Source organism: Symphalangus syndactylus, chromosome 14 (assembly GCF_028878055.3).
Source record: "Symphalangus syndactylus isolate Jambi chromosome 14, NHGRI_mSymSyn1-v2.1_pri, whole genome shotgun sequence".
Taxonomy (NCBI): domain Eukaryota; kingdom Metazoa; phylum Chordata; class Mammalia; order Primates; family Hylobatidae; genus Symphalangus; species Symphalangus syndactylus.
In genome coordinates this window covers 100,855,498-100,880,950 of record NC_072436.2, presented here as the reverse complement: position 1 = coordinate 100,880,950, position 25,453 = coordinate 100,855,498, and the positions used below count along the sequence as shown (strand labels likewise).

The following is a 25,453-nucleotide window of genomic DNA, read 5'->3' as shown; positions in this document are numbered from 1 at the left end:
AACAAAAAATATCTCATGTAATTTAAAATATATAGAGAGAGATTCTGTGATGAATAAAATAAAATAATTTCAAAATCTTACAGAATCCATGGTAAATTCTGACACTATCATGTAGAGAATCCATGACATTTTTATATTAGAATTGGTCCTTGTGAAAAATAGAGAAAAGACAAACCTGTTGAGTCAGAAAGTACATCAGTGGTTGCCTGGGGCAGAGGGTGGAGATGAGGATTACCTATAAATGGCAGTGAGGCATCTTACTGGGGTGATGAAATGTTCTAAAACTGGATTAGGGTAATGGTAGCAAGACTCAGTGAATTTACTAAAAATCATGAAATTGTATGTACTACAAATAGATGCATTTTATGGTATGTAAGTGATACCACCATAAAGTTGTTAAAAGATGCAGACTGAGACAGCATTAAAATAAAAACAACCCACCAGAAAACAGTGGTCCTTGAGATGTTTCTTTCTTTTTTTTTTTTTTTTTTTGAGACAGTGTCTCACTCTGTCACTGAGGCTGAGTGTGATGGCATGATCGTGGCTCACTGCAGCCTTGGCCTCCTGGGCTCAAGTGATCCTCCCATCTCAGCCTCCTGAGTAGCGGGGACAACAGGCACATACCACCATGCCCAGCTAATTTAAAACTTTTTTTTGTAGAGACAGGGTCTCTCTATGTTGCCCAGGCTTGTCTCTAACTCCTGGACTCAAGTGATCCTCCTGCCTTGGCCTCCCAAAGTGTGGGGATTACAGACGTGAGCCAGCACACCTGGCCACCTTCATTTCAAATGTGAAGAGGGAGAAATAAAAGTCATCAACTCAACATTATTTACAAATCATTCCTTAGAGACTGACACTCTTGTGAATGCTTTTGCTACACTCCATGCTCATTCCCTTTGCAATACGTCCTGAGCCTGAAAAGAAAGGGAAATTTACACTCATTCACATAGCACATGCATGACACCAACCCTCTAAACACAAAACACACGAACGCACACCTGTACAGCATGATGTTTCTACCAAGTGCCCTTGCTCTGGCCAACTTAGAGTATGTAAGAAGGCCTAGATAGAATAGAATAAAATATTTTTAGCTCTCTTCTCTTACACTGTGACTTTTATGGGACTGAGTAAAGTTGGCTGGTATGGGGTTGCGGCACTAATCCAAAGACCCTGTAGGACATCAGATTGGGCAGGACACATGCTGAGCATCCCTGCTCCCTGGACCACCTCCTGGTAGATGACATCATTGTTACCATCCTGGTTCCCCTCCAGCTTTGTACTCAATGCCAGGTGCCCATGCAGTACTGCCCTTTGAGAGAAATAAGGAGTGTAACTACCAACAAAAAACCCTTAAAAGTATTTAATAAAAAAACTCTTCCTTTGAAGAGAAAGAATAAAGGACGCAAAGAGCTTTGAAATGGATCTTTCCCAGGTTTTTACAGATGCTTTGGGTCGGCTGCATGCAGCCTATTCCCCACTGTTTTTTAGTATATGATAACAGGCAGTTATGGTGCCATTTATAGAGAAAATCTTGTAAATTCTGGTTTCTAGCCTTCTTTTGTTTCATTCTCTCCTCAAAAATGTTTGCCTTTGCAGGCTTTCTTTAACTCTAATGACATCATCTATCCATGGGAAAGTGTGCTGGAAAGTACAAAGCATTTAAACTCCAGACTGCTGCTTGCTGGAGCGAGGTTAAGATAAGGTCCTGTGGAAAGCCATTTGAGTAATTAGGGCTGTCCCATGCTGCCCCTCTGGCAGTGTCCCTGGTTGGCCTTGCCTCTTGGCCTGACTACAGATCTGAGGGTCCATTCAGCAGTACTGAACTTTTTTGGTAGTAAAGAAACTTGTTGCTTATTAGAGTATGTGAAAACAAAATATAGTTGCCCTTTAGGAGCCTCTTGGGGAAACTGACACCATAGCCACTGGGAAATACTGGCTTAGGGTAAAGTAACTCTGTTTTCATTTCCATTTAAGCTGATGTGAAATGTAGCCGTCCAATTAAATATGTATGCACACTGTCACAATGGCACCTCTTGACACTGGCTGTCTGACTTGAAATGTCAATGTTGAGAGGAGAAAGCTCATGGTCAGTGAAATTGCAGGAAACAGAAGCACATTTGGACATGTCCACCTCACTAGAATTCCTAACATAGGGAAAAATGAAGACAGGCTGAAAATTTACTTAGTTTTTCAGTTTTCAACTGCTGCAATGTAGCTAAGGTAAATACCCCAGGAGGCCTAACTTGTTTATCAGTGCATTGAAATAGAAAGTAAAGGAGATCCAACATTTCTGAGGGTCTACTATATGCGAGGCTCTGTGTTGGGTGCTTCATAAATTCACTCTCATGTAATCCTCACTACAACTCTGTGAGATGGATTTTCATGTTCCTATTATTCTGGCTTAGAGGAGTTAAGCAATTTGCCTCTGGGGGTGTCATACATCTAGTAAGTAGAGGAGGGAGGGTTGGGTTTGAACACAGGTCTACCTGCCTCTCTAAAGCTCATGTTCTTTTATAATCCTTTAGCACGTAGTCATTGTGCTAAGACTTTGCATAACTTCTCTGAGACAGAGGCTGTTAACTGTCAATCTATCTGTGAGCTTTGCACTAAGAACAACACATCTATTTGAAGTAGGATGGGATGAGAAGAAATGATGGAATTAATCTGATTCCCTGCTGTCCTTCAAGGGAGCTCAGAATTCAGAATGACTGGGTATAGTTTCCCAAGGGGAACACTTCTGTGATGAGTGGGCATTTTTGGGTTCGCTCCTGACCACCTCTCTGCTGTTAAGTGAAGAGTAGACTGAGTGTGTTTACTGGTGAGACCTTGGAATATTAACCTCTATGGTTCCCACTCCTACTTCTGCTCAGAGATCTAGAACACTGGAACGTAATTTCCAAAGCTGCCAGTAAGCCTGGGCAGAACATGGCTGCTAGGAGGGTGTCCTCAACATGCCCTTCCTAGGCCCCACTGACCGGCACCTGGGTAGCTGTGTATCACAGCTGTGTTTGGTCTAGCTCGGGAAGACCAAATCTCTCTTTGTGTTCAGATTCATTAGTGGCACATGGCTGTGCTGATGAGAATTATCTTGGTATTCTATTTTTTTTTTTTTTTTTGCCATCTGGGTCAGAACTGAACATCTTTCAGTTGTCTTAGTGATTAAATTTTTACGTACAGGAAATGCTAATAGTTTACAGGTACAGAACTGGATCTTGATTCATTTCTGAATTTTTTCAAAGCATGCACTCCATTAGGTGTTTTTCATGCCAAATAGAATAATAGTTCCTGACCTTAAAGAGTTTAAATGTAATCCTACTGTTGCATGCCTTAAAAGTAAAAAATAATAAAATTGAGGTAAAGAGAGAAATTTAAAAAGTTCTTAAAACATTTGTAAGGCATATGGAAAACAGCATATGCAATACTTTAAAAATAAGTCCAAGATGGCACGATAGAGTAGCTGAGTACCAGATTATAAAAACGAGAGATAACATGGATTCCACAGTTTACCATCCATACAAACTTTGGCTAAATATGGACAAGTCATTTATTATCTATGAGTTTTAGTTCTTCATGTAACATGAGGATACTTGTACTCACTCTCCTATAAGCTATTAAGTGATTTTAGACAGGGCCACTGGAGTTACATCCAGGCATGTTGTACCCTATACATCTCCAGGAGGGTCACTCAGATTATGGGGCCTCTTGGAGTATGCAGCATACAACCTGCACAACAATACAAGTTACTTGAGGGTCCACTGAGAAGTAAAGCAACAGGACACAGTAAATTGTAAAGTACTTGCTGTTTAAGTATTCTATAGAATATCTTAGTTTTGAGAGTTGTTAGAAGCCAGAAAATTAAAAACTGAAAAACATAAGCTATCAATAGCTGTTTTTCTCAATTACTAAAAATAATATAATGTTTTGTAGCACAGTGCTGAACAAACAGAAAAAAATATCATTTTCAAGGGAAGGATCTAAGCGTCAAAAAAAATAAAGGTTGAAAGGAGGCAAAATCAGTTCACATCACTTAATGACATAACCTAAGTAAGATAATAAATAAAGTATATACAGTGCTTATGCCTAGCATATAGTGGAGCTTTGTGGTAAGTTTTAAAAATGTTCCTTCTCTGCTCAAAACTTTTCCCATTTATTCTCATTTTCTGGTGTTTTCTATTCCTTTTGCCATTTTTTTTAGAGTTGATCTCAGTGTAAATAATGATAATAGTTTCCTGTATTTTATACCAATTTTCAGCTGATACATCCTCTGAGATCCATGCTGTTACTTAATCTTCTTGAAAACTTTGTTTGAATTGCCATGTATCATTAGGCTGATTTTACAGGCAAGAAAATTGAGGCTCAGAGAGTCAAGAAATTGGTTAAAGCCATGCAGTAAGGAAGGGTTAGAAGTCCAGGTTCCTGAATTCAGCTCTAAAGCTCTTGCCCCTCTACCCTCTTGGTGCACAGTCATTAACACCATGCTAAGAGAACATGGTGAACAACCAGGATAACCAGTTTTATATATCAAGTTCTTCCTATGGAATTCAGAAGTCTAAAAGTGTTGTAATTTAAAAATGACATAAATTTTCCCCAACATAAGGTTTTATTTTATTAAAAACGTTCTATATACAAAATTGGGGTGGGGGGATGGAAACCAAAACTGTCTATTTCTTTCTCCTTCAGCCTTAAAATCCTTAAAGGGAAATAATTCATATTTGACAGAATCCAAGGGATAAAAGAATATTCAAAACATAGGAAGGACCCAGAAAATCATACAATGCCAGAGACTAAAGGACAGCCTAGCATACCCAATTTTTAAGCTTTTCTGGCCCGGTAGCAACCAGCTGGTAATGGGAACTAGTGAGAGAAGTCAGCAAGCATCAGGCACAACCCCCACCAAGACGCGGAGAGAAAGATGAAGGCAAGACTTAATGGGGCAACCCCCCCCCCCCCACTCATCAGTATCTCAGAGTTCTCCCTGCAGTTAAAGGAGGATGCTTACTTCTATTTATTTGAATCCAATAGGAACAAGAGATGAAAAGAAGTCCATATTTTGAATCTGGGATATAAGCTGGAATGTCCTGGCCCAATATACCCAAGGCTTATCCAAGTAAATAACTGTAAGCTAAAAGAATGTCCAATGACTAGGTGGCCCTTAGTCCAAAAAAAGGCTGGGCTCCAAATGCTCCTTCTTAATTTTTTTCCCTTTATTTTGAACCTGTTTTTCCATAGAAATAATATGATATATAACAGTTATACACTTGTGTTAGGCTACTGCAAAATTCAGCACTCCAGAGTATACCTAAAGTTTTTTTTTGTTTTGTTTTGTTTTTTTGAGATGGAGTCTTGCTCTGTCACCCAGGCTGGAGTGCAGTGGTGCGATCTCAGCTCACTGCAACCTCCGCCTCCCGGGTTCAAGCCCTTCTTCTGTCTCAGCGTCCCGAGTAGTGGGGATTACAGGTGCCCACCACCACGCCCAGCTAATTTTTGTATTTTTATTAGAGACAGGGTTTCACCATGTTGGCCAGGTTGGTCTTGGACTCCTGACCTCAAGTGATCTGCCTGCCTCAGCCTCCCAAAGTGCTGGGATTACAGGCGTGAGCTACCGCACCCGGTCTACCTAAAGTTTTAAAAGTACTGGCCTGAGGTCTGGGTCTTGTGAGAAGGGATCATAGGAGAGAAAAGAATGAAGAAAAGACCAAAAAAATACCTTGCTCCTCATCACAGTTCCCACCATAGCCAAAATTATGAAAGAGGAAAAATGTTTGTTCTGAGGTCCTCAGTGCTCTTAAGTTTGCTTTTGTCCCTTCTTACTACAATAACCTTCTCAGATATGTCCTATTCAAGAATAAGCAACACTAAAAAATATCTACTTACCTCCCTCAATAATTTCAATTCTTAACTGTCACTAGAAGATATTAAGAAGAAAGCAGTCTGATTGAACCAACTTGTACTCATGTGTAAATGACTGATTTGTACATGTATTTACATATACAACCCGAAGACAAACACACAGATACACAATTGCATTACTTCTGTGTTAGCTAGGCACCATTCTAGGCACTAGAGAAAAGAACAAGGTTTCTCTTCCAATGAAGCTTACATTTTAGAGGACAGAGTTAGAAAATAATAACATTCAAAAATAAGTAAACTAAAAAAATCTAGAATGTAATAAATATAGAAAATAGAGTGAAATAATACATAAGAACTGGTTGACTACTTCACAGTTGGTGATTATAAAAGGCCTCTTTAAAGATATCATTTAAGATGAGATGCAATTGAAGACAAACAGCCAGTCTTGTGTAAATGAAGGGGATATGAGACAGCTAGTGCAATCTAAAGAAAGGAATGAGCTTGGTGTGTGGATAGAAAAAAAGGCCCACGGGCCCAAAGAACAGCAGGCAAGGAAAAGAACAGACTGGAAAGATAGGCAGGGGCCAAATCACGTTGGTCTTGGTAAGACAGACTGATGCTTTTCAGAGTTTATCCTAAGTTAAATAAGAAGCCATTGGAAGTCTATAAGCTGTAGTGTGGCCTGATTTACCGCTTAAAATAATCTCTAGCAGAAGCAGGGAGACAGATAGGAGGCTACTGCAGAGATATGGGTGAGAGAGGACAGCTGTGTAGACTAGGATGGTGGTGGTGGAGAGATAGCTAGATGGGCTCAATCAGACACACTTTAAAGGAAAGGTCAGCCAGGTGCGGTGGCTCACTCCTATAATTCCAGCACTTTGGGAGGCTGAGGCGGGAGTCAGGGGTGGCAGGGCAGGGGTGGGTGGGGGGGATCACCTAAGGTCAAGAGCTTGAGACCAGCCTGACCAATATGGTGAAACCCTCTCTCTACTAAAAATACAAAAATTAGCTAGGCATGGTGGCATGTGCCTGTAGTCCCAGCTACTCGGGAGGCTGAGGCAGGAGAATCGCTTGAACCCAGGAGACGGAGGTTGCAGTGAGCCAAGATCATGCCACTGCAGTCCAGCCTGGGTGACAGAGCGAGTCTCCATCTCAAAAAAAAACAAAAATAAAATTAAAAAATAAAGATCTGCAGGACCTTTGACTATGGGGAGGAGAAAAAGGAATCAAGGATACCTGGATGGATGATGGCTTGTTCTCCTGAGAAAGGCAAGATGTGGAAAGAGTAGGTTTGGTTAAAGGATAAGGCCATTGGGCAGTAGAAATCAACAGTTCTGTTTTAGATATAGTAATTCTGAGCTGCAAGTTATATGTCTAGCATCAATATAGGGAAGACAGCTAGTATATGAATCTAGCACTTAGAGGAAAATTGAGGCTGCAGATATACATTCGGCAGTCATTGGCATATAGATGTCATTTACACCATGGAGACTGATGTCCAGGAAGTGAGCATGCACCAAGATGAGAAGAAGGATGGATACCAGTCTTGGGCTTACTCCAACGTTTAAAGGTGGGAAGAGGCTATTTGGGAAGCCTCTTTCTCCAGAGAGATAAGTCTGAAAAATGGTGATTCGGGAAGAGGAGGCCCTTTCTCTATTCACAGGCACGGGTCTTCAAACTCTTGCTGAAACACCTAACATTGAGGGTAAGTGAAGACCTTTATGAATCCTTCTCTGCCAGTAGAGTATGAGCATTTGCTACTAGCTGGTACAAGGAAGAAGCTTTGTCTCACTTGAAAATGTATGAGCTTTTCCCCATACATTTTGAATAGTATGGTAAAAACACTTTCGATGAGATATATAGATATTAATTCCTGCCTTGAGGCAGAAGGACTAACGGGAAAGTTTTCAATGTCCGTCTGGCCTTTAGAATCTAAGAATCCAAAAGTCTAACCTAGAAAGAAGCAGCAGAATATCAGACACTAGGAAGGGGCCCTTCTGTTTCAGGAAAAGTGCCAAAACATCGGCCTAGAGAAAACGCTGGGCCCCAGGACCGCTGCTGACTAAATAGTAGGCTATAAGTGAAGGGAATTATTTTTCTTTATTCTTCTGCCTGTAGCAATTGGGCTTTGTCATCTAGAAACAATAGCATCATTTTTCTTAGGAGTCAGGATATATAATAAAACATTGCTCTGAATCAGCAGGGTCGAAAAATAAAGTCAGAAATATGATGTTCATCCAACAGCCTGTTCAATTTTCACAGTTTTTGGAAAAAATGTCTTTATATAGATATGATTATCTGAGATTACCTCTGAATATATTGTTTGGGGAGCTTGCTGCACAGTTAATATTGCAGCAAATTATGGAATTCTCTCAATAACAGAGCAAAGAAATCTGTGTCCCGATGGAAAGCATTTATGGCAGTGTAGGGAAACCATTTCAACAACAAATGATTCTGTTCTATTTTCCCCAAACAGATTTTCTTACCTCTTGATGTCTCTACCTGGGTTCTGAGTTAGTTTTAAGTGGCAGAACAAGTGACTCCTCTAAACATGAAGGTCTGCTGTAATCCATAATTCATGTTATAGGAAAAAATAAATTTTAATTATAAGGCTGCCACGATTTTCAAGAGTTTCTTAAAACAAGAGACACACAGAGGACTTTTGGAAGACTGACATTTAGAAAAAGCCAGCTTGAGGGTATATTGGATACGAGGTATTGGGGAGTAAAAACACTTTCAGGAACAAAGATTTCAGATAGGAAAAGCATTTTTAAAATCCTTTTGAAAACAAGAGATGTATTTGGTTGGATAAACTGCCGATTTTGGACAATTGTTATAAGGCCTAATTTTTGCCTTTATGATTATTTGCACATATTCTCCTCAGGGACTAAACCCATGACCAATAGTGTGTGCTAACTTGGACACAATGTGATTCAGTGACTTAAACCATAGGAAAAGTGGACTCCAACATATTTTCCTATAAGTACCTCAGATAGAAGCAACGGACAACCACAACGTTTTTTCCTTTGGTTTTATATGTAGTCTCTAATCAAAACACCTTAAGAATATTTTAAGTTTTTCCTTCTGCTTGGTAAATTTCTGGTAACTCTGGAAAAAGATGCAAAGAAAAGGACCAATATGGAACTGCTGGAACGTAGTTGGGATTGAGAAGGGAGTGCTCTTCTCTAAGGATCAATGGTCAACTGAATGACTTCAAACAGCCCTGCTTACTAAGGTGAAAGTAAGAGAACCCTCTAGGTCTCCTAGCTTCTCCATTCCCTCAATTGGTTGCCAGAAGCATGTGGAGTCTTTAATCAGAACCCCCAGGCAGGCAGTCAGTTGCATAACACCATGCCTTATGGCTGACCAGTATAAATCTGGATACTTCATCCACGGTTAATGAATGAAGTGTCCAGATTTATACTGTTCAGATCATCCTAAATTATTCAATAGAAACAATAATCACCAGAAATAAAATTTTATTAAAGTTTTTCTATGTCCCAGGTGCTTTACTAGATGTGTAATTTGCAGGTATTTTTTTCCAATCTTGACCATAATTCTGCATGTTAAGTATGATTATCCCTATTTTGTAAATGAAGAAACTGAGGCTCAGAGAGGTTAAGTAACTTGGCCACAGTCACTGAGATGATAAATAGCTGCCTGAAGAAGAATAACTGATGAATTTGAATAGAAAGAAATACATGATTTAAACTGTAGTTGTTTTCAGATTCAAATCAAAAGTCAGGCTTGCCAACTATGGCAAACTTTAGCAGAAAACAAAGTGACTATGTCAGGACAGTGGCAAATATGGAAAGTGGACAGTGAATAGCACCATTAGCACAGCTGTATTTGCTTCTAGTCCTGCCTTTTTCCAAGTCTACTGTAATGCTTGTCCTTGGCTTGGTATTTGGTTAAGAACGTGGGTATTGTTGCTCAAAGTAAAGGCTATATATCTGTCAAGATGCTAATTAGTGCTGGAGAGTAGATCCAGAGTTTCAGTTACAATAAGCTCTGGTGTATACCAGAGTCACTTGTGAGCTTTACAACCCACATTCCTGGGCCCTGTCACTCCTAGATCTTCCAGAGGTTGTTGATGGTTCTCAGGGATTCGTATTTCTTAATAAGCTCTCAGGTAATTCTGATCCCCACCAAAGTTTGAAAATTATTGCTATCAATGCTGTTTGGGAAGATGACGTCTTACTCAGAAATATGAGTAAACATAATAAAGTAGGTCAGACGAAAAATTCAGCTTGTAAAGAATGCATGAAGGGATGTTCATGAAATATACATTTGGCCTGTCCACTTTTGTCAGGATTACTTTTTTCCTGTCTTGATCAATGTCTACTTTCTCTTTCCTCATTAATATTTGGGTCAAGAGAATATTTTATCAGGTCTCCAGTAAGTACATTTTCCTAGTTACCTAAATGAACACAGTTTCATAGAGATCATTAAAGTGTTACCAAGTATATAAAAGACAGAAATTTGGTTCTTAAAGCTGACTCTGTATTTTTGTTTTGTTTTTTTTCAAAAGTGCTCATTGCAATGGGAAGCTGATCTGAAAATCTATCCATCAAACCAATCTGGTTTTTTACAGGCCATGGAGACCCTCTGGGGATCTGGGATGCTTTCCTGTCATTGCAATGACACTGACCAGCTTTTGAACCTTGAGAAGGGCCGTGACAGTGTTCCAGCAGTGACATTTATACCTCTGGGCTCTCATCTTTCATAGGTCTTGGTTTGTTATCACGCCCTTGAAATTGTAGGAAAGAAAGCGTCAAGAAGGCAAATGAACTTCTGCTACTGGAGGAATTATACATGAATGTAATTTCTACCTGGCACTGATGTTCCAAGTGCGACGAACACGACTGCAGTCACAGAATCTTTCAGGCCAATGGTGCAGCCAAAGTGGGAAGCCAGGTCTCCAATGAAAGCTGTCAGTAGGCCAATCATGAGGATGGAGACAATGAAACACGCCCAGCCATTCCAGTATTCAGTAGGGGGGACGAAGGCAAAGAGGACCTTCCAGAACACAGTCAGAAAGTGCATCACGTAATCGAAACAGGAGGGCAGCTTCTCTTCCCCACATTCATCGTCGTCATCATCTTCCCCTAGAGAGAACGGAACGAAGCACATTTCATCACAACCTGTGCTACCGGGTCTTCCTCTCTCAATCTCTCCTGTCTAGGCTGGTCATCCCTCCACTCTACGTGACAGGAGGCCATGAGAGGTGGGTGAAGTTTAGGGTTTTCCAAGAGTTAATCATAACTAATGAATTATCAAGACACTGAAATGCCTCTTACCTGTGGCTCATTGGTCAATGGCAAAAACTTAACCCCTACCCAGTTCTGCGTCCATGCAATCAACACACCCTTTCTACTTTCACATCTGGTGAGACTTGTCACTTCAGAGAAATGAAAATGATTTATTCCAAAAGGTTGGCAAGCCCTGTGTCAGCCTGAGAAAGAACGCTCTTTTGAAGAAAGACAACTGTAGATGGAGTTCTACTAGGGTTATTTTCTTGCAACTTGAAGTCCAACTCTGGGTTATATAATCACCTACAGGATAATGTTCACACAAGGCCGTTAATCATGGCTCTAAGCCTTGCATATTTCTCCAGCGTCATCTCCTGCAACTATTTCAAACTCAAGCCTTGGAATTACTTGCCAAATAATTATACGCCAAAAAATGAAATTTATTTGCATTTTTCCAAACCAGATACACTTTCTCCTACTTTTGTTCTTTAGAACTAAATGTGCTTGGCATATCCTAATCGCTCCACCCTTATCTTTCCTCACCCATCCTTTAAGACTCACTTCCTCTGTGATGCACTCTCTGACCTCCCCCCAAACCCATGCTGGGAACTCCTTCTCAGAGGAGCTTCCCAACACTTGTAACTCTGGATCAGTGGTTCTCAGAGTGTGCTTCCTGAGCAGGTGGCACAGAGAACTTGTTAGAAATTCAAATTATCAGTCCCACTGAATCAGAAATTGGGGAGGGGGTGACAGCAAACTGGGCTGAAGAAGCCCTCCATGTAACACTGATGCATGGTCAAGTTTGAGAACTGCTTTTCTAAATTGTATATGTTCATGTTCTTCTCTTCTCCAGTTGACTGAGAACCCTTCCAGGGCAGGAATTCATGCATCTTTGTGTCCCTGGTGTTTGGTACCATCTCCAGCATGTGAACTAAGGTGGTTAAGTATGTGTCGAATGAAGGAGTGCATGCAGTAATTTCTATTGACTTTATATAACTATGCAATTACATAATATATATATCACAATTTTGCCAATTACGTCATATTATCAGTGTACAAAGAAATGCACAAAGCATGCTATTTAAAGGAACCAGGAAATCAATAATCGTATTCTAAAATGGAGATTTCACTTATGTGAAAATAATGCACATTGACATGTTTTAAAATGAGGATATTGAATGTCAACTTTTCTTGAAGTGGTGGCAAATACGTGTGTTATGTGGCCATTTTGGAAAGAAGAATATCTCCTTGAAGTCTTTGTTGACCCGTTCTAACCTTGTCATCAGGGTGCCACTTTACTTGGTCCCACTAGTGCAGCCGGCAGTAGGTGGGGCTGCAATTTTCCAGCTGAACTGCGTGACCTGAGATGGCCAGCACGGGGCACACGTGTGTGGTCTTCGTGAGACACTCTGTGGTAGGTTAAGCCATCAGGTGCAGATGATGATTGAGAAAACCCTCTGAAAGCACAAGAGATTTGAGGGAAAAACACCTCTCAGAAAACATCTAAAGAGGAATGTCTGGATTTGTCCTCTGTCATTTTACAGGAAAAGAGAAGAGGCAATGGCCTGCTCTTCTGTGAGCACATGGTTGGAATTATATGAATACACTTTGGGGGTCTGTGAAGAAAGCAGCCTCATCTTTGAGGCTTTGGATAAACTGCTGGGAGAAGCCATTGCAGATGAGTGGAATTGCCTTTGGAGAACTCCCCAGTGAGGAGCTTGAGTCAGGTCAGCTCATCAGAATGTTTGTGAGTGAAAAAGCATTGCTGACCGTTCCCTCTGCTGTTCATGCAGTATTTGTTATATCAACTTTGCCTGGAAGCAGAAGATACTTTTTAATAAAAACACCTGGTATGGGCTGCACTGTGTCTCCCCAAAATTCATATGTTAAAGCTCTGTCAGCACCTCAGAATGTGACCTTATTTGGAAATAGGGCCTTTAAAAAGATAATTAAGTGAAAACGGAGCCATTAGGGTGAGTTCTAATCCAATATGACTGGTGTCCTTATAATAGGAAACTGGGATGCACAGAGAGACATCAGGGATGTGCGTGCACAGAGGAAAGACCATGTGAGTATCCAGTGAGAAGGCAGACATTTACAAGCCAAGGAGATTGGCCTCAGGAGAAACCGAACCTGCCAACACCTTGATCTCAGATTTTCAGTTCCCAGAACTGCCAGAGAAGAAATTTGTTATTCAAACCACCCAGTCTGTGGTATTGATTACAGCAGCCCTAGTAAACTACAGCAGCCCTTCAGAAGCCTCTCTATATCATGACATGGAAATGTAGGAACAACTACTCAGTGTTTCTATTACCTACTCTTTTTTGTTTATTTCCTTATACATTTCTTCTTTTTTCTTTCTTTTACTTTTCTTCCCACTTCTCTTTTACCCTACACTTTAGCTCCAGGTAGAACTCCATGTTAGAGATGCAATCCTCAGGGTTTATTTGAAGGAGGAAGGAAGAAGAAAGTCACATTAATACATTCCCATTCCCAGAATCTCCTCTTACCCACTCCCCATTCCAGCCGGGGCTGGGAAGGGTGCACATACTCAGAAAAGTTGAGAAAAAGCACTAGGTTTTCTAGTTATGTTTATTTTGGATCCTATCCTTTTTAATTTCTATATTTGTGAACATTTTATAATTTCACAGGGCATATGAATAAAATGCTTTGGAAAACATTTGAATAAATCACAGAAACATGAACTATGCTGCCTTTTCTCTACAAAATTACTTAATTTGGGGCATCTAAATCTCTTATTTTGAAGACGAACAAGAAAACAAATAATGAAGCTTCTCAGAAGAAATGCCACTTATAAATTGAGAGTAGACATTATATTTGTCTTCAAGATAGAAATAACACCTTTCCTGTGAGAGATGTACACAGGAATAATTAGATCATCTTTGTAAAGTGTCTGAGAATATTTCAAGGTAATGATTATCATGGTAGTTATCATTATTTCCCTCTATTTATTTGTTTAGTCAACATGCTAGGTCCTAAGATTACATTATAGGTTTTTAAAAACAAAAATTAATTTTGTCCTCTGAAATTACCTTCATGATCAATTAATGCAAAATGTGTGTGTGAGTGTGTGTGTGTGTGTGTGTGTGTGAGAGAGAGAGAGAGAGAGAGAGTGTGTTCTTTCTGTAGGCTTCCAATATCACAAAGAATCTAAATGTTTTAATGCATAAGTCTGGAATGGGAAGCCCATCTGCTTTTATAACATTTGAAAGGAAAAGTGGCCTCCCATACTTTTCTCTGGGATCTCACTGCTCTTTATAAATTTTAATTTCCAACTCAGACATCACTTAAATATTAAAAATGACCACGGACTGCCATGCATGATGCGCAATTACCCTGTCTTAGGAAAGGACAAAGAAATATCATGTTCATCCATCACCATCTGGACTACACTTGAAAGTCTGTTCTTTCTTTGTGAAGAGTAGTGAAACATTAAAAAATCCTAGGAGCATCTTTTATGTGACAGCAAAGATGATGGTAGTATGCCTGTTCTGTGGTTCTCTATGTTCACCAGCCTAGGGTTCCTAGAGGCTACGTAATTCTTTCAAGTCCCTTCTCTGTGTTAGAAAGGAAAGACAGGTTGGTGGGTTTGCTTTTACTGAATCCCAAGTAAATTCCTCTTATCTCAGAATCATTCTTTTCAGCTAATGGAAAATAACCTGTATTTGATTAATCCTTCCTATTGCCTTTTAAATGGCTTCCCTGATACACATTGGACTTCCTAAATATAACTACAAAAGTAACCAAATCATTAAAAATGCAGATAGTGCACAGGGTGTCAGTTCAGCTATTGATGTAACAGTACTTGTACCGTTCCGGCTTGGAAGCATGACAGCAAGAGCATCATCAGCATGACTGACCGTGAAAGACAAACCCCTGGGCTTTGCATGTATCTTTTAAAGTAGGTAACATATCTTTTAAAGTAAACAGGTGTTTCTTTACATCTCTGTCTACCTGCTCAGGGCTTGAATTCAGGGAGAGCTCTGAGAACCAGAAAAAGAGACTGCTGGAAGATAATGGACACTTGGGTCAGAAGACTTAGGCCACTTTATAGTTCTGACAGCTTGTTTTGGGGCAAGACACTTAAATTTCCTGAGCCTCAGTTGCTCACCTGTCAAATGAGTTTCCTAACTCCCATCTCAGAGCTGTTGTGGGGACTGGAAGAAGAAATACTCAAGTCCTTTTTAAAATTGTATGCCTCTTTATAGACAAATGTGCCATATTCCATTATTGTTACTTGTCTGAAGGAAGGCAGTAAATCAATACAATGTGAATATCCTGATTTCACTGAGTATATATTCTGTTTGAATGAGCCATTATCATTCATTTCCCCAAGCTGCTTGCTTTTAAGAAAAGAAAGAAACAGGAAGGGAACCTGGTGGGGTGTCTCTTAATTGACAGGCACTGAGCTAAATTCTTTCACATACCTGATCTTATTTCATCCTTAAAATAACTGTGCAAAGTGGGCATTATTAATCCCATTATACATATGAAGATCCTGAAGTTCAGAGAATTTAAGTGACTTGCAAAAATAATCTCACACAGAATTGAAGTGAGTTGGGATTTGATCTAACAGTCCAGGGAACATTTTACTATAGAAAATGCCTCATGGAAGAAAGTAGAGGAGTTCAGTATCACATATTGATTCAAAGTTTGAGTCAGAATTTTTTTAATGCCTAGTGTTATATAGATACAGTGGCACCTTTTTTTTTTTTTTTAGGAATTTGAAAATATTGAGGTGCCATAATATTTGTATTCTAATACTTTCTAGATACGATTTTTGGGTTGCTTATTTCTTTGGCAGAGCCAGCCATAAGCTCTTTCTCAGACCCGCGGGGACCAAGAAAACATGGGAAATAAATCAATCAGGTAAAAGCAGGGGATCATGGTGTGACTGTTTTGGAACCTCTATTTTTTCTATTTAAACATTTGTTTAAAATTTTATCGTATATATTTGAGATTAACAATGTCTTGTTAACAGGATATAGTTAGATAGTAAAATTATTATAGGGAGGCAAATTAACATCTATCTCATCTAGTTACTTTTTCCTGTGACAAAAGCAGTTGAAGTCTACTTATTTAACAAACATTTCTAATACAATTTCATTAGCATTAGTCCCCATGTGGTCCATTCCATTTCTAAACATGTTCATCCTTCCTATCTGCTATTTTGTATCCTTCGACCTATGTCTCTCATTGCCTCCCCCAACCCCTGCCTATAGTAAGATGGTAACCACTGCTTCATTCCTATCTCGGTGTATTTGAGCTCTTTTCAAACGTATATATTTTCCACATATAAGTGAGACCATGCAATATTTTTGTCTGTCTGGCTTCTTTCACTTAGCGTAATGTCCTCCAGGCTCATCCGTGTTTTGGCAAGTGGCAGAATCTCCTTTCTTAACGTTGAATCATAAGGAATCTCTCCTTTAGAGTGTGACAAGTTCTTATTTCCATTTCTGGTTGCCAAAGGTCAACCATCTGAATCAAACATCCTGGTTTGCCTCTAGCTCATCACCCTTGAATTTGGGAAAGTGGCCTGAATCATCACAAGTCTGTATGTAAAGCGGTCTGGAAAATGTATGCTGCTGTTCATCTGTGGACGTGTCTGACTTTCAATTCTTTCCAGGCACTCAATAGGCTTTCTCCTCCAGAATTATGACTTTTTTGCAACCTGACATACAGTAATTACAAATCAAATTCTACCCTCCTGTTACATATTTCTGTTTCTCTTTGCTTTAAAGGTTCTGAGAGAATCATAAAGAATAAAAGATGAAAGACCTTAGCAATCAGCTAAGAAAAATAAAACAGAATGGTGATTCAGTTGATACATTTTTGTTCCCTAGTTTGCATCTGTGTATATCTGTGTATGTGTGAGAAAGTGTGTATGCCTGTGTATCTGACGCCATAAAGGCCAGTGGTTTTTACTTTCTTGCTCATAAAATGATCTGAAACTTTTCTTTCTTTTCCCTTTTACATGCTTTTACCTTATGTCTAGTGACAACTTATCTCTTCCCACTCTTAATGGCCTCTGCCACTAAATTCAGTAACCCAACGATTTATTCCCAAACAAGAGTTTATCTCTTTTTTTGTATTTTGGAGATGTGCAATAAACATTTCTCTATACCTTAATTGGTGGGAAGTACTTAACATATTCTCTGATGCAAAGTAAATGATGTCAACAACTTTTCTTCTAAGTATATTGAAAGACACTTCCTATCAAAGATAGCTCAGAAAACAATTGGTTCGAATTCCTAGATCTATGAGTTGCCAGTGCACAGAAGAAAATGTAGGCATTTTCTTCTACCAACTGAAACGTGGGTCTTAGAAAATACCTGAGCTTAAAGCTTTAGGAGGGTTTTGGAGTGTGCCAAGTTCAACCCCTGCTTAATATGAATTTCTTTCAAATTTCTCTGCCGAATGGTTACTTGTGCCACTTCTGAGAGTTTCAGCTATTAGGGAACTCATAATCTCACAATCCAGGTTTAGAGTCTCTGGCAGTCAGCTCAGGCTGTTAGGTTCTATTCATTTGTCCAGGCCCCATCCCCTAGGCCAGTGGTCTCCAAACTTTTTGGCACCAGTGACTGGTTTTCTGGAAGACAGTTTTGATGGTTTTGGGATGATTCAAGCGCATTACATTTATTTTGCACTTTATTTCTATTATTGTTATGTACTCACCATAATGTGGAATCAGTGGGAACCCTGAGCTTATTTTCTTGCAACTAGATGGTCCCATCTTTGGGGGATGGGAGACAGTGAAAGATCATCAGGCATTAGAGTCTCATAAGGAATGCACAACCTAGATCCCTCGCATTGGATATCAATACTATTGTACATAAAATCTGAGTTCGAGTTTGCTATATATTTGTAACTTGGACTACTGGACTGTTCTATACAGGCCCCATTAGCCATCCCTACCCGCTTCTTCCAAGCCACAGCTATCCTGTCCCACGGGACCAGTGCTACTTCTTAAGGGGTTTGGGCCAGGTAATGTGTGACGGTATTGTAAAGGGCCTCAAGAAGGCAACTCACTCTCTGTTAATAACTTTCAAACCTGGCTGAAATGAATGAACATCTAGATGAAATCATCCAGAAAGAACAGAATGCTTACCAGCTTAAGCCATTATGGACTTTGTTGGGATGGTTAACATAGCACAATAAATATTTAACGTGACAGAAATATTTCTCAGCGAATGTAGCCACTGTCAAAACGAAAAATGGATTCACTAAGGAGTTCTAGCTCCGTGCAAGTTCGATTATTACCAAAACAAATCTGTTTAAAGCTGAAAATTGATTGCTTTAGTGTCTCTTGTTCCTAAAAAAATTCTGCTATATGAATTGAGTGTTCCTAAATTACAGTTTAATGTAATTAGTCATGTGTGTTTTTTCCCGGAGCTTGGTTGTTTATAAAATAACTCCAAGTCAGGGTAAGAATCTTGAACTTCAGAGTGTTCTCTTACCCTTTACTAATTGTAGGATTGACAGAATTCCAAGCTCCTGAAAAAGGGAAACATTCTCTATAGACTTGAATACCTAAGAAATAAGGCTTTGTCAAGTAGAATTGGTACTCAGCAAGTGTAGATACCTCCTGCTAGTTTAGATGGTTTAGTTACAGTGGGTAGTATGTGGGCACACCAGGTTCTAAGACTGGCCTGAGGACTCTGATAACACTTTGTATATATCAGCAGCTGTGTCTAAACTAGCCTCCTGTAGTGTGGGAAGCTGAGTCGTGAAGCAACTGTTTCGGCAGTGATAACCCTGTAATTTTCAACAAACATATCAATATTATGTCCTAGAGAATGTTAACATGTATATAAAGGGTAGATGTATACCCAAGGCTGCTCCACATGCAGAGGGGCATAAACACTGCCCAGAGCCTCTTAAGATGCTGCTGTGATTCATCTATGAATGCAGGTTCACTTACTGAGTGTTACTTTTATGCATGTAGGTAAAAGTGTACATCCCACTTAGTCTTCATCCTCCCAGGAGCCTGCTGCAGTAGGTATTATTTTCTCTGTTTTAGGGATGAAGAATCTGAGGCTCAGAGAATTTAAATGACTTGCTTATGAGATCTAAAACTCTATCACCTCACTACAATTACATGACCCATGGTTTCCATAGAGAAAAATCTCTATGGTTTGTGCAGCAAAAATTCATTCCGATAAAATGTAAGCTCATTTAGCATTGTTTTATGAAAAGTGTAATTGGGAAATATCTCTCCTCCTTAAATTAACCCTCTGGATATGATATAATACACAAAATATTATATTGCCCTTTCAGAGAATCAATGGCTGGCTCAATTTTATTCTTCCTAGAATTTTATTTTAAAAAATGCATCTTTATGCAAATCCTCTATTCGGGGTTTATTTCAGCCCCATTGGGAAGTGGGATTCTCCTCATTTTGGTGGCAAACATCTGTCTCTCTGGGGAGCAAATGGAAAGGACTCTGGCTCTTCTGCAATGACAATAACAGTCTCATAACTCTTCTCCTGATCTCAGGATCTCCTGAATGGACTCTGTTCTGAACATAGGGTTTGAAAGTTAACGTTCGAGCAAAGTGGTGATGCAAATTGAGTAACAGTCTAATGATGTCCTCAGTTTGCACAATACAAAGTGATGGCAGTTGCTCAAGCACCCCTCATCTGCCTGTTCCTCTTTCCTTCTTTCTGTTGTGATTTTTTAATGAGATCTCAGTAAGCAGGGCCCTCCACTGACCATAAGGTCCCATGATTTACTTGCTCTTGGCCACCTCACAGATTCTGTGTGCCTCCGTTTCTCCTTCTGGAAAATGGGCATAGTCAAAACCAACTTTCTCTTTTGTGCTATTGGGAAGGTATAAACAAGATTTTTAAGAGAAGTTCTGTGCTTACAATAGTAAACTTAGTTTTGGCTTGAGGGAAATTAGCTGATTGGTGGAATTCAGATGGAGCATCTCCTTCCCTCACTGCTCCTGAACACTTCTATTAGAGGGTAGGTAGGCTAAGGTGGGTGCTGACAATCTTGTTTGTCTGTCTGCCATGGCTTTCTTGTCTCTCATAAATAGTAACCATGCGACATGATGTTGTGATGTTTTTCTTCAATATCAACCATCTGGAAAATCTCTCTTTCCCTCCTATTGTCAATAAGTCAGTGGCCTATCTTTTTTATTTGGTCAAGGCCTGGTGCATATTCTATTAAGTCTGTAGGTTTGAACTCTAAAATATTTTGGGTCACTGTTTTGCACCTCAAGCCCAGGCTGAACCCCTAACCTGGACCTCTAGGAAATCTTCAAAGGGAATGGGGTGGTTGGAAGACTGACTTTATTAGTGCCACTCATTTCTTTAGTAAGTATTTATTGTTGACTTACGTGTCAGGCACAGTTCTAGGCATTGCAAATGCAGAAAAATAAGATCCCTGATCTCATAGAATTTCCATTCTGGCAAGGGGAGATAGTAATCAAAGTAAGCAAATAACAAATATAATAATTTCAGATACTGATATGAATTATGAATACAATGAAGTCCTGTGACTGGGAGGCCGAGAAACCCCTCTGAGCAGTTGACATGTGAGCTAAGACTTTAGTGAGGAGAAATAATCGGATATGGAGGGAAAGTATTCCAGGCAGAGAAAATAGCTCACGCACAACTGTGTAGAGAACAGAAATATGCCTGTGTCCTACTGGCATTAAGCTTTGGGAGGCAAGTGTGACAAGATGGAAAGAGGATTGACTTGGGAATCAGAACTTGTGGGTTGGGGGAGGATCCCAACTTCAGTTTCTCCATTTCTTGTAAATGGGTTCATGAGTAGCTACTACACGAGGCTGCTGTGGGGCTTGTGTAGATATAAAACAACTATTCACCAACTGGGAGACCATTCGGTCACTCAGTGCTGCTAAGGCGTTGGCCAGGAAAGCTTCAGTCTTTGCTCTGTCTAATCCTAAGGCATCACATCACCAAGAAGCCCACTGGTCAGTAGATAACATCAGGGGGCAGATATGGAGTGTCTGATGGTTAAGGCATTGGTTCTACAACTCCAGAAGAAAAATGAGCAATGCTTTATGGTGCAGCAGAAGCCTTGGGTTCTAAAACAGCCTCTCTGTATCTTGGAGGAGACTCCCTCTCTCTGTTCTCAGGTTCTTATTTGTTAAAAAAAAAAAAAAAAAAAAAAAAAAAAAAAAAAAAAAAAAAAAAGGCAAGGGGAGGTTAGAATCACTGCTCCTTTCCAGCTCGGTGCCAGGATTCTAAGATGCTCTATCTAACAGCCATAAGACACAACACCCAGCCAGACCTGACCAGTCAAAGGCAAGGCAAGGGAGAAGCATAGGGTGGGATGTATGTGCCAAGGTTGGTTCAGGTGAGTGGCTTTTCATTGCAGGAGTTGGAAAGACAAGGTCTTTATCGAGAGAGCAGGCTGTGAACAGCAAGAAGTAATGCTGCCAGTCACTTTTATGTGGCTCCTCTCTGCCTATGGAGAGTGTTTGTGTGTGGTGGAGGGTGGCTATGGTTTCTCCTCCTTCCACTTCTTTGGATTAGGCTGCAATGTTTCCCCTACTGAAAACAGTATACAAAGGCTGCCGACTGGGGATGAAAAGTCCCCTCATGCCTTATACGTGGATTTGCAAGCAACAACTAAAACTGTATTCACATTGCAGCAGCCCATGCCAACAAAAGAGCTCTTGGACCCAGTGATGGCACATTGTTTGCAGAGTGGAGCTGCTGCCACCCCAGACAAAGCTGCATTAGAGACATGACTTCGGGCTTACAAATAAGAGTGCCGAATCATTCTGGAGCCCTTCAATATGATGTTTTCCTCAAGATTTTATAATATGCAATTTAAGAGAAGAATAGCCCAACGAGCCAATATTCTTTTCAGAAGCATCAGCTAAAGCATATCCAGGGGCCAGAAAATAATTGCTTTTAGTTCTCCCACCCTCTCGTACTTCCACCTGTGTTTCTGGCCTGCCTTGTTCTGGAAGTGGAAACTGTAGCTACCTGATTCAACATTTTCTCCTGCTACTGCTGCATTTTGAGATCGATAGATATCCTAAATTTGCTTTGCTGACTTACTAGTATTGCTCACTTACTAGTATGTCCCTAGAATATCTCCCATAAATAGTTTATCTCTGGAACTTAACTCTGTCTTTCTTCTTACTCATGCCCTCTGCTTTTCCTCTTAGGATCATAATTATCAGCTACGTAACGGTGAAATTTTACTAAGAATGCTTAAGAACATTGACAGAAAATGTCATTTTATATTTGCATGTCCAATTTGCACATACACAGATAAATATATCTTATGTGTACAAATATGTGAATGTTCACATCTCCATGTCAAGTGGTAGGAAGTTTGACATAGAGAAAACAAATGTCTCAAACTCCTTTTGAAACATGGTGTGTGTATGGCATGTGTGTGTGTGTATGTATTTATATAGATTGTTTTCTAGATCAGACACAGTATGATGATGTCTTTTAATCCAGTTATATAGGGATTGGAAAACTTTAATTCACAAATAAATGTATTCATTCCTCATAAAACAAAGACTTAGCATTGCCAAGCACTGTCTTATTGCCAAGCACTGTCTTAAGTGTTAGAGAAATAGCGATGAACAGGGCAGATTTGCTGTTGTTGTTGTTGTTTTTAATTTAGAGTCTTCCTACTTCTAAGAGGACTTGAGCAGATCTGTACCTATTAATAGAGCATAAGATATTTTAAGACAAAAATAGGACAAAAAATGTCTGAAGCAGAAATAAAGGATGCTTTTAGTCACCTGAGTTGACTGAATTTTGAACACGTAGATTAAAAAAAGACTGTGCTTTCCAACGGCCAAAGCAATTTAGAAACCATTGAATTATATAGTTATGACCTTCCAGTTGCAAGGTGACAAGAATTAATTTTCTAGGGAAAAAAGCTTCTCTTTAGATTAGGAATTTATCGTGTTTAAAGTTTAGTGGGTGGCATTGTGAGGTTTCATAAAAGATAAAATAGTAGTTTCCAAATGTCATACATTAAAGATAAAAATTAAAATTACAGATAAGTTATACTCCAATGAGGGCAGTTTTAAAAGAGGCTCTGATAAGAACTTTAAGATTTACTTTGTGATATCCAATTCTCATCAAGGATGAATGGCTACTGAATTCACTTAAAGTGACCATTAAACAGTGTATTTTAAGCATCAAATGTCTTAAGTGACATATTGTGAAGTCAGTGTAATTACACACTTTAACATGTATTCTAAGGTAGGTATTGCATCTTGGTTAAAGTTAGAGCCCTAAATTTCTTTCTTTTTTATTAATAAAAAGGAAATTCTTTATTGGGGGCAAGACATGCACAGAAAGCATGTATTTCTTGAAAGGTACTTGAATCTTTTGTATCACTCTCTTACATAAATTCTGGTGCAGCAAACAACCTTGCAATATATAGTTATGTGCAATGAATACAGGTTAGAAAAACCTCCAACATAGTAAAACAACAGATAAATAGAGTTAATGTGAGGCAGAAGAACAGGCATGAGACCTGTAGTTTGGATACTACCTCTGCAGTTTTTTGTTTTGAGACAGAATCTTGCTCCATTGCCCAGGCTGGAGTGCAGTGGCATGATTTCGGCTCACTGCAGCCTCCGCCTTCCAGGTTCAAGTGATTCTTGTGCTTCAGCCTCCCTAGTAGCTGGGATTTCAGGTGTGCACCACCACGCCTGGCTAATTTATTTTGTTTTGTATTTTTAGTAGAGACAGGGTTTCGCCATGTTGACCAGGCTGGTCTCGAACTCCTGGCCTCAAGTGATCCACCAGCCTTGGCCTCCCAAAGTGCCGGGATTACAAGTGTGAGCCACTGCACCTGACCTCCTCTGCAGTTTTGAATAAGATGGGTCTACCAAGAAGAGCAGGGTGGCAGCTTGGGTGGGACACTCAGCAAGACCTGGCTGTGTAACAATTAAATAGAAGCCAGGCATGGTGGTGCCTGCCTGTAGTCCCAGCTACTCAGGAGGGTGACACTGGAGGATCACTTGAGCGCAGGAGTTCAAGGGTATAGTGAGCTATGACATGCCACTATGATGTGCCACTGCAGTCCAGCCTGAGCAACGGAGGAGACCCCATCTTTTTAAAACAAAAAATAGAAGAGAGACTGTAACTGAGATTTCAAATTTCCAAATACAATTTTGTCAGTACATTTCAAACTGAGAAAATGTCGTAAATGTAATGAACTAGCTTACATTTTAAAAAAATTATCACTTACAAGGATGGACTGGATAATTTAAAGATACCTGTGAAGTAAAATTAGTAGTAATTTGTGGGATAAATTAGAACTCTAAATTTCAAATAGCAGTTACATGGAAAGCAAGTTGGCATTTTATTTATGAAAGTGAAGGGTCCTTTAAGGGACCCTTTAGTATTTCCATGTCCTAAAGACAACTCACAGGTCATCTCTTCTAATCCTATCAACTCACAGGGGAGGTTAGAGGTCTTGTCCAGAGCCCCATATCTAATTGGTGGCTTTTTGACCATTGAACTCAAGTATCTAGAGAAGCCAAAGATTCCAACAAATAAAGAATTTAAACACTTTATTCGTCATCCATGTTATATGCACTCTCTACCAATCACAGAGAATGTGAATCTTTTAGCTCTACACTGAAACAAGGAATAAGAGCTAAGTTGGATGGCAGCAGCGTTGTTCATATCTCCTGTTGGTTTCAAATAATTGCTATTTGACTTTTGTTGCTATTTTTTTCAAGCATGCCAGTGATTCTAAGCATGAAACAACCTACCTAGATAACTAATAATATCACCGAGAAAGACCAGGAGCTTGGAGAAAAGGCTGGGCATTGATTACATTTTGTTTCATAAGACCTGACACAATTTCTGGCTCCGGATATAAATATAATTCCTACATCACAAAAACAATTTGGAAGTCCCTCTGCATTCCTTATGATGGGATTTAGTCTGGACTTTCTAGGAAATCCTTCCCCATGTGTAACTGAGATTAAAAGACTTGTTAACTTCATCCCTTTTGTCCTGAATTAACTCATCTGAAATGTGAGCACTTGAAACCTAAACTAAAGTTGTAGGAGGAACACCTAGGATCGAGCTGAAAGCCTACTGGAATTAGACTCACAATGATGGGGTTTCATATTCCAGCTAATCACTTGCTAGTTGTGTGACCCTACACAAGTCACATAACCACTCTGGGCCTCAGGATCCATAGTTGTAAACTTTGGGAAAAATGACGTAGCTCAGAATATAGGTGAAGAACAGAAACAATGCCTACAAAGTACCAGCCGTGTCATAGAAGCCAAATGGTAACATTAAACAAAAAGTGGGCCACAATTTTTTATTTATTTATTTTTATTCATTTTTTTT

At 39.6% G+C, this 25,453-nt stretch overlaps 1 protein-coding gene across 21 annotated transcripts in view; it reads right to left on the bottom strand.

The window, feature by feature from the left end:
• SLC8A1 (solute carrier family 8 member A1) overlaps positions 1-25,453 on the bottom strand; it is a 352,695-nt gene that overhangs the window by 30,639 nt on the left and 296,603 nt on the right. For all 21 annotated transcript variants that reach the window (XM_055243278.2, XM_063616881.1, XM_055243275.2 and 18 more), the window contains one exon: positions 10,683-10,958. In XM_055243278.2, coding sequence (XP_055099253.1) covers positions 10,683-10,958 — 276 coding nt within the window. The remainder of the gene's footprint in view (positions 1-10,682; positions 10,959-25,453) is intronic.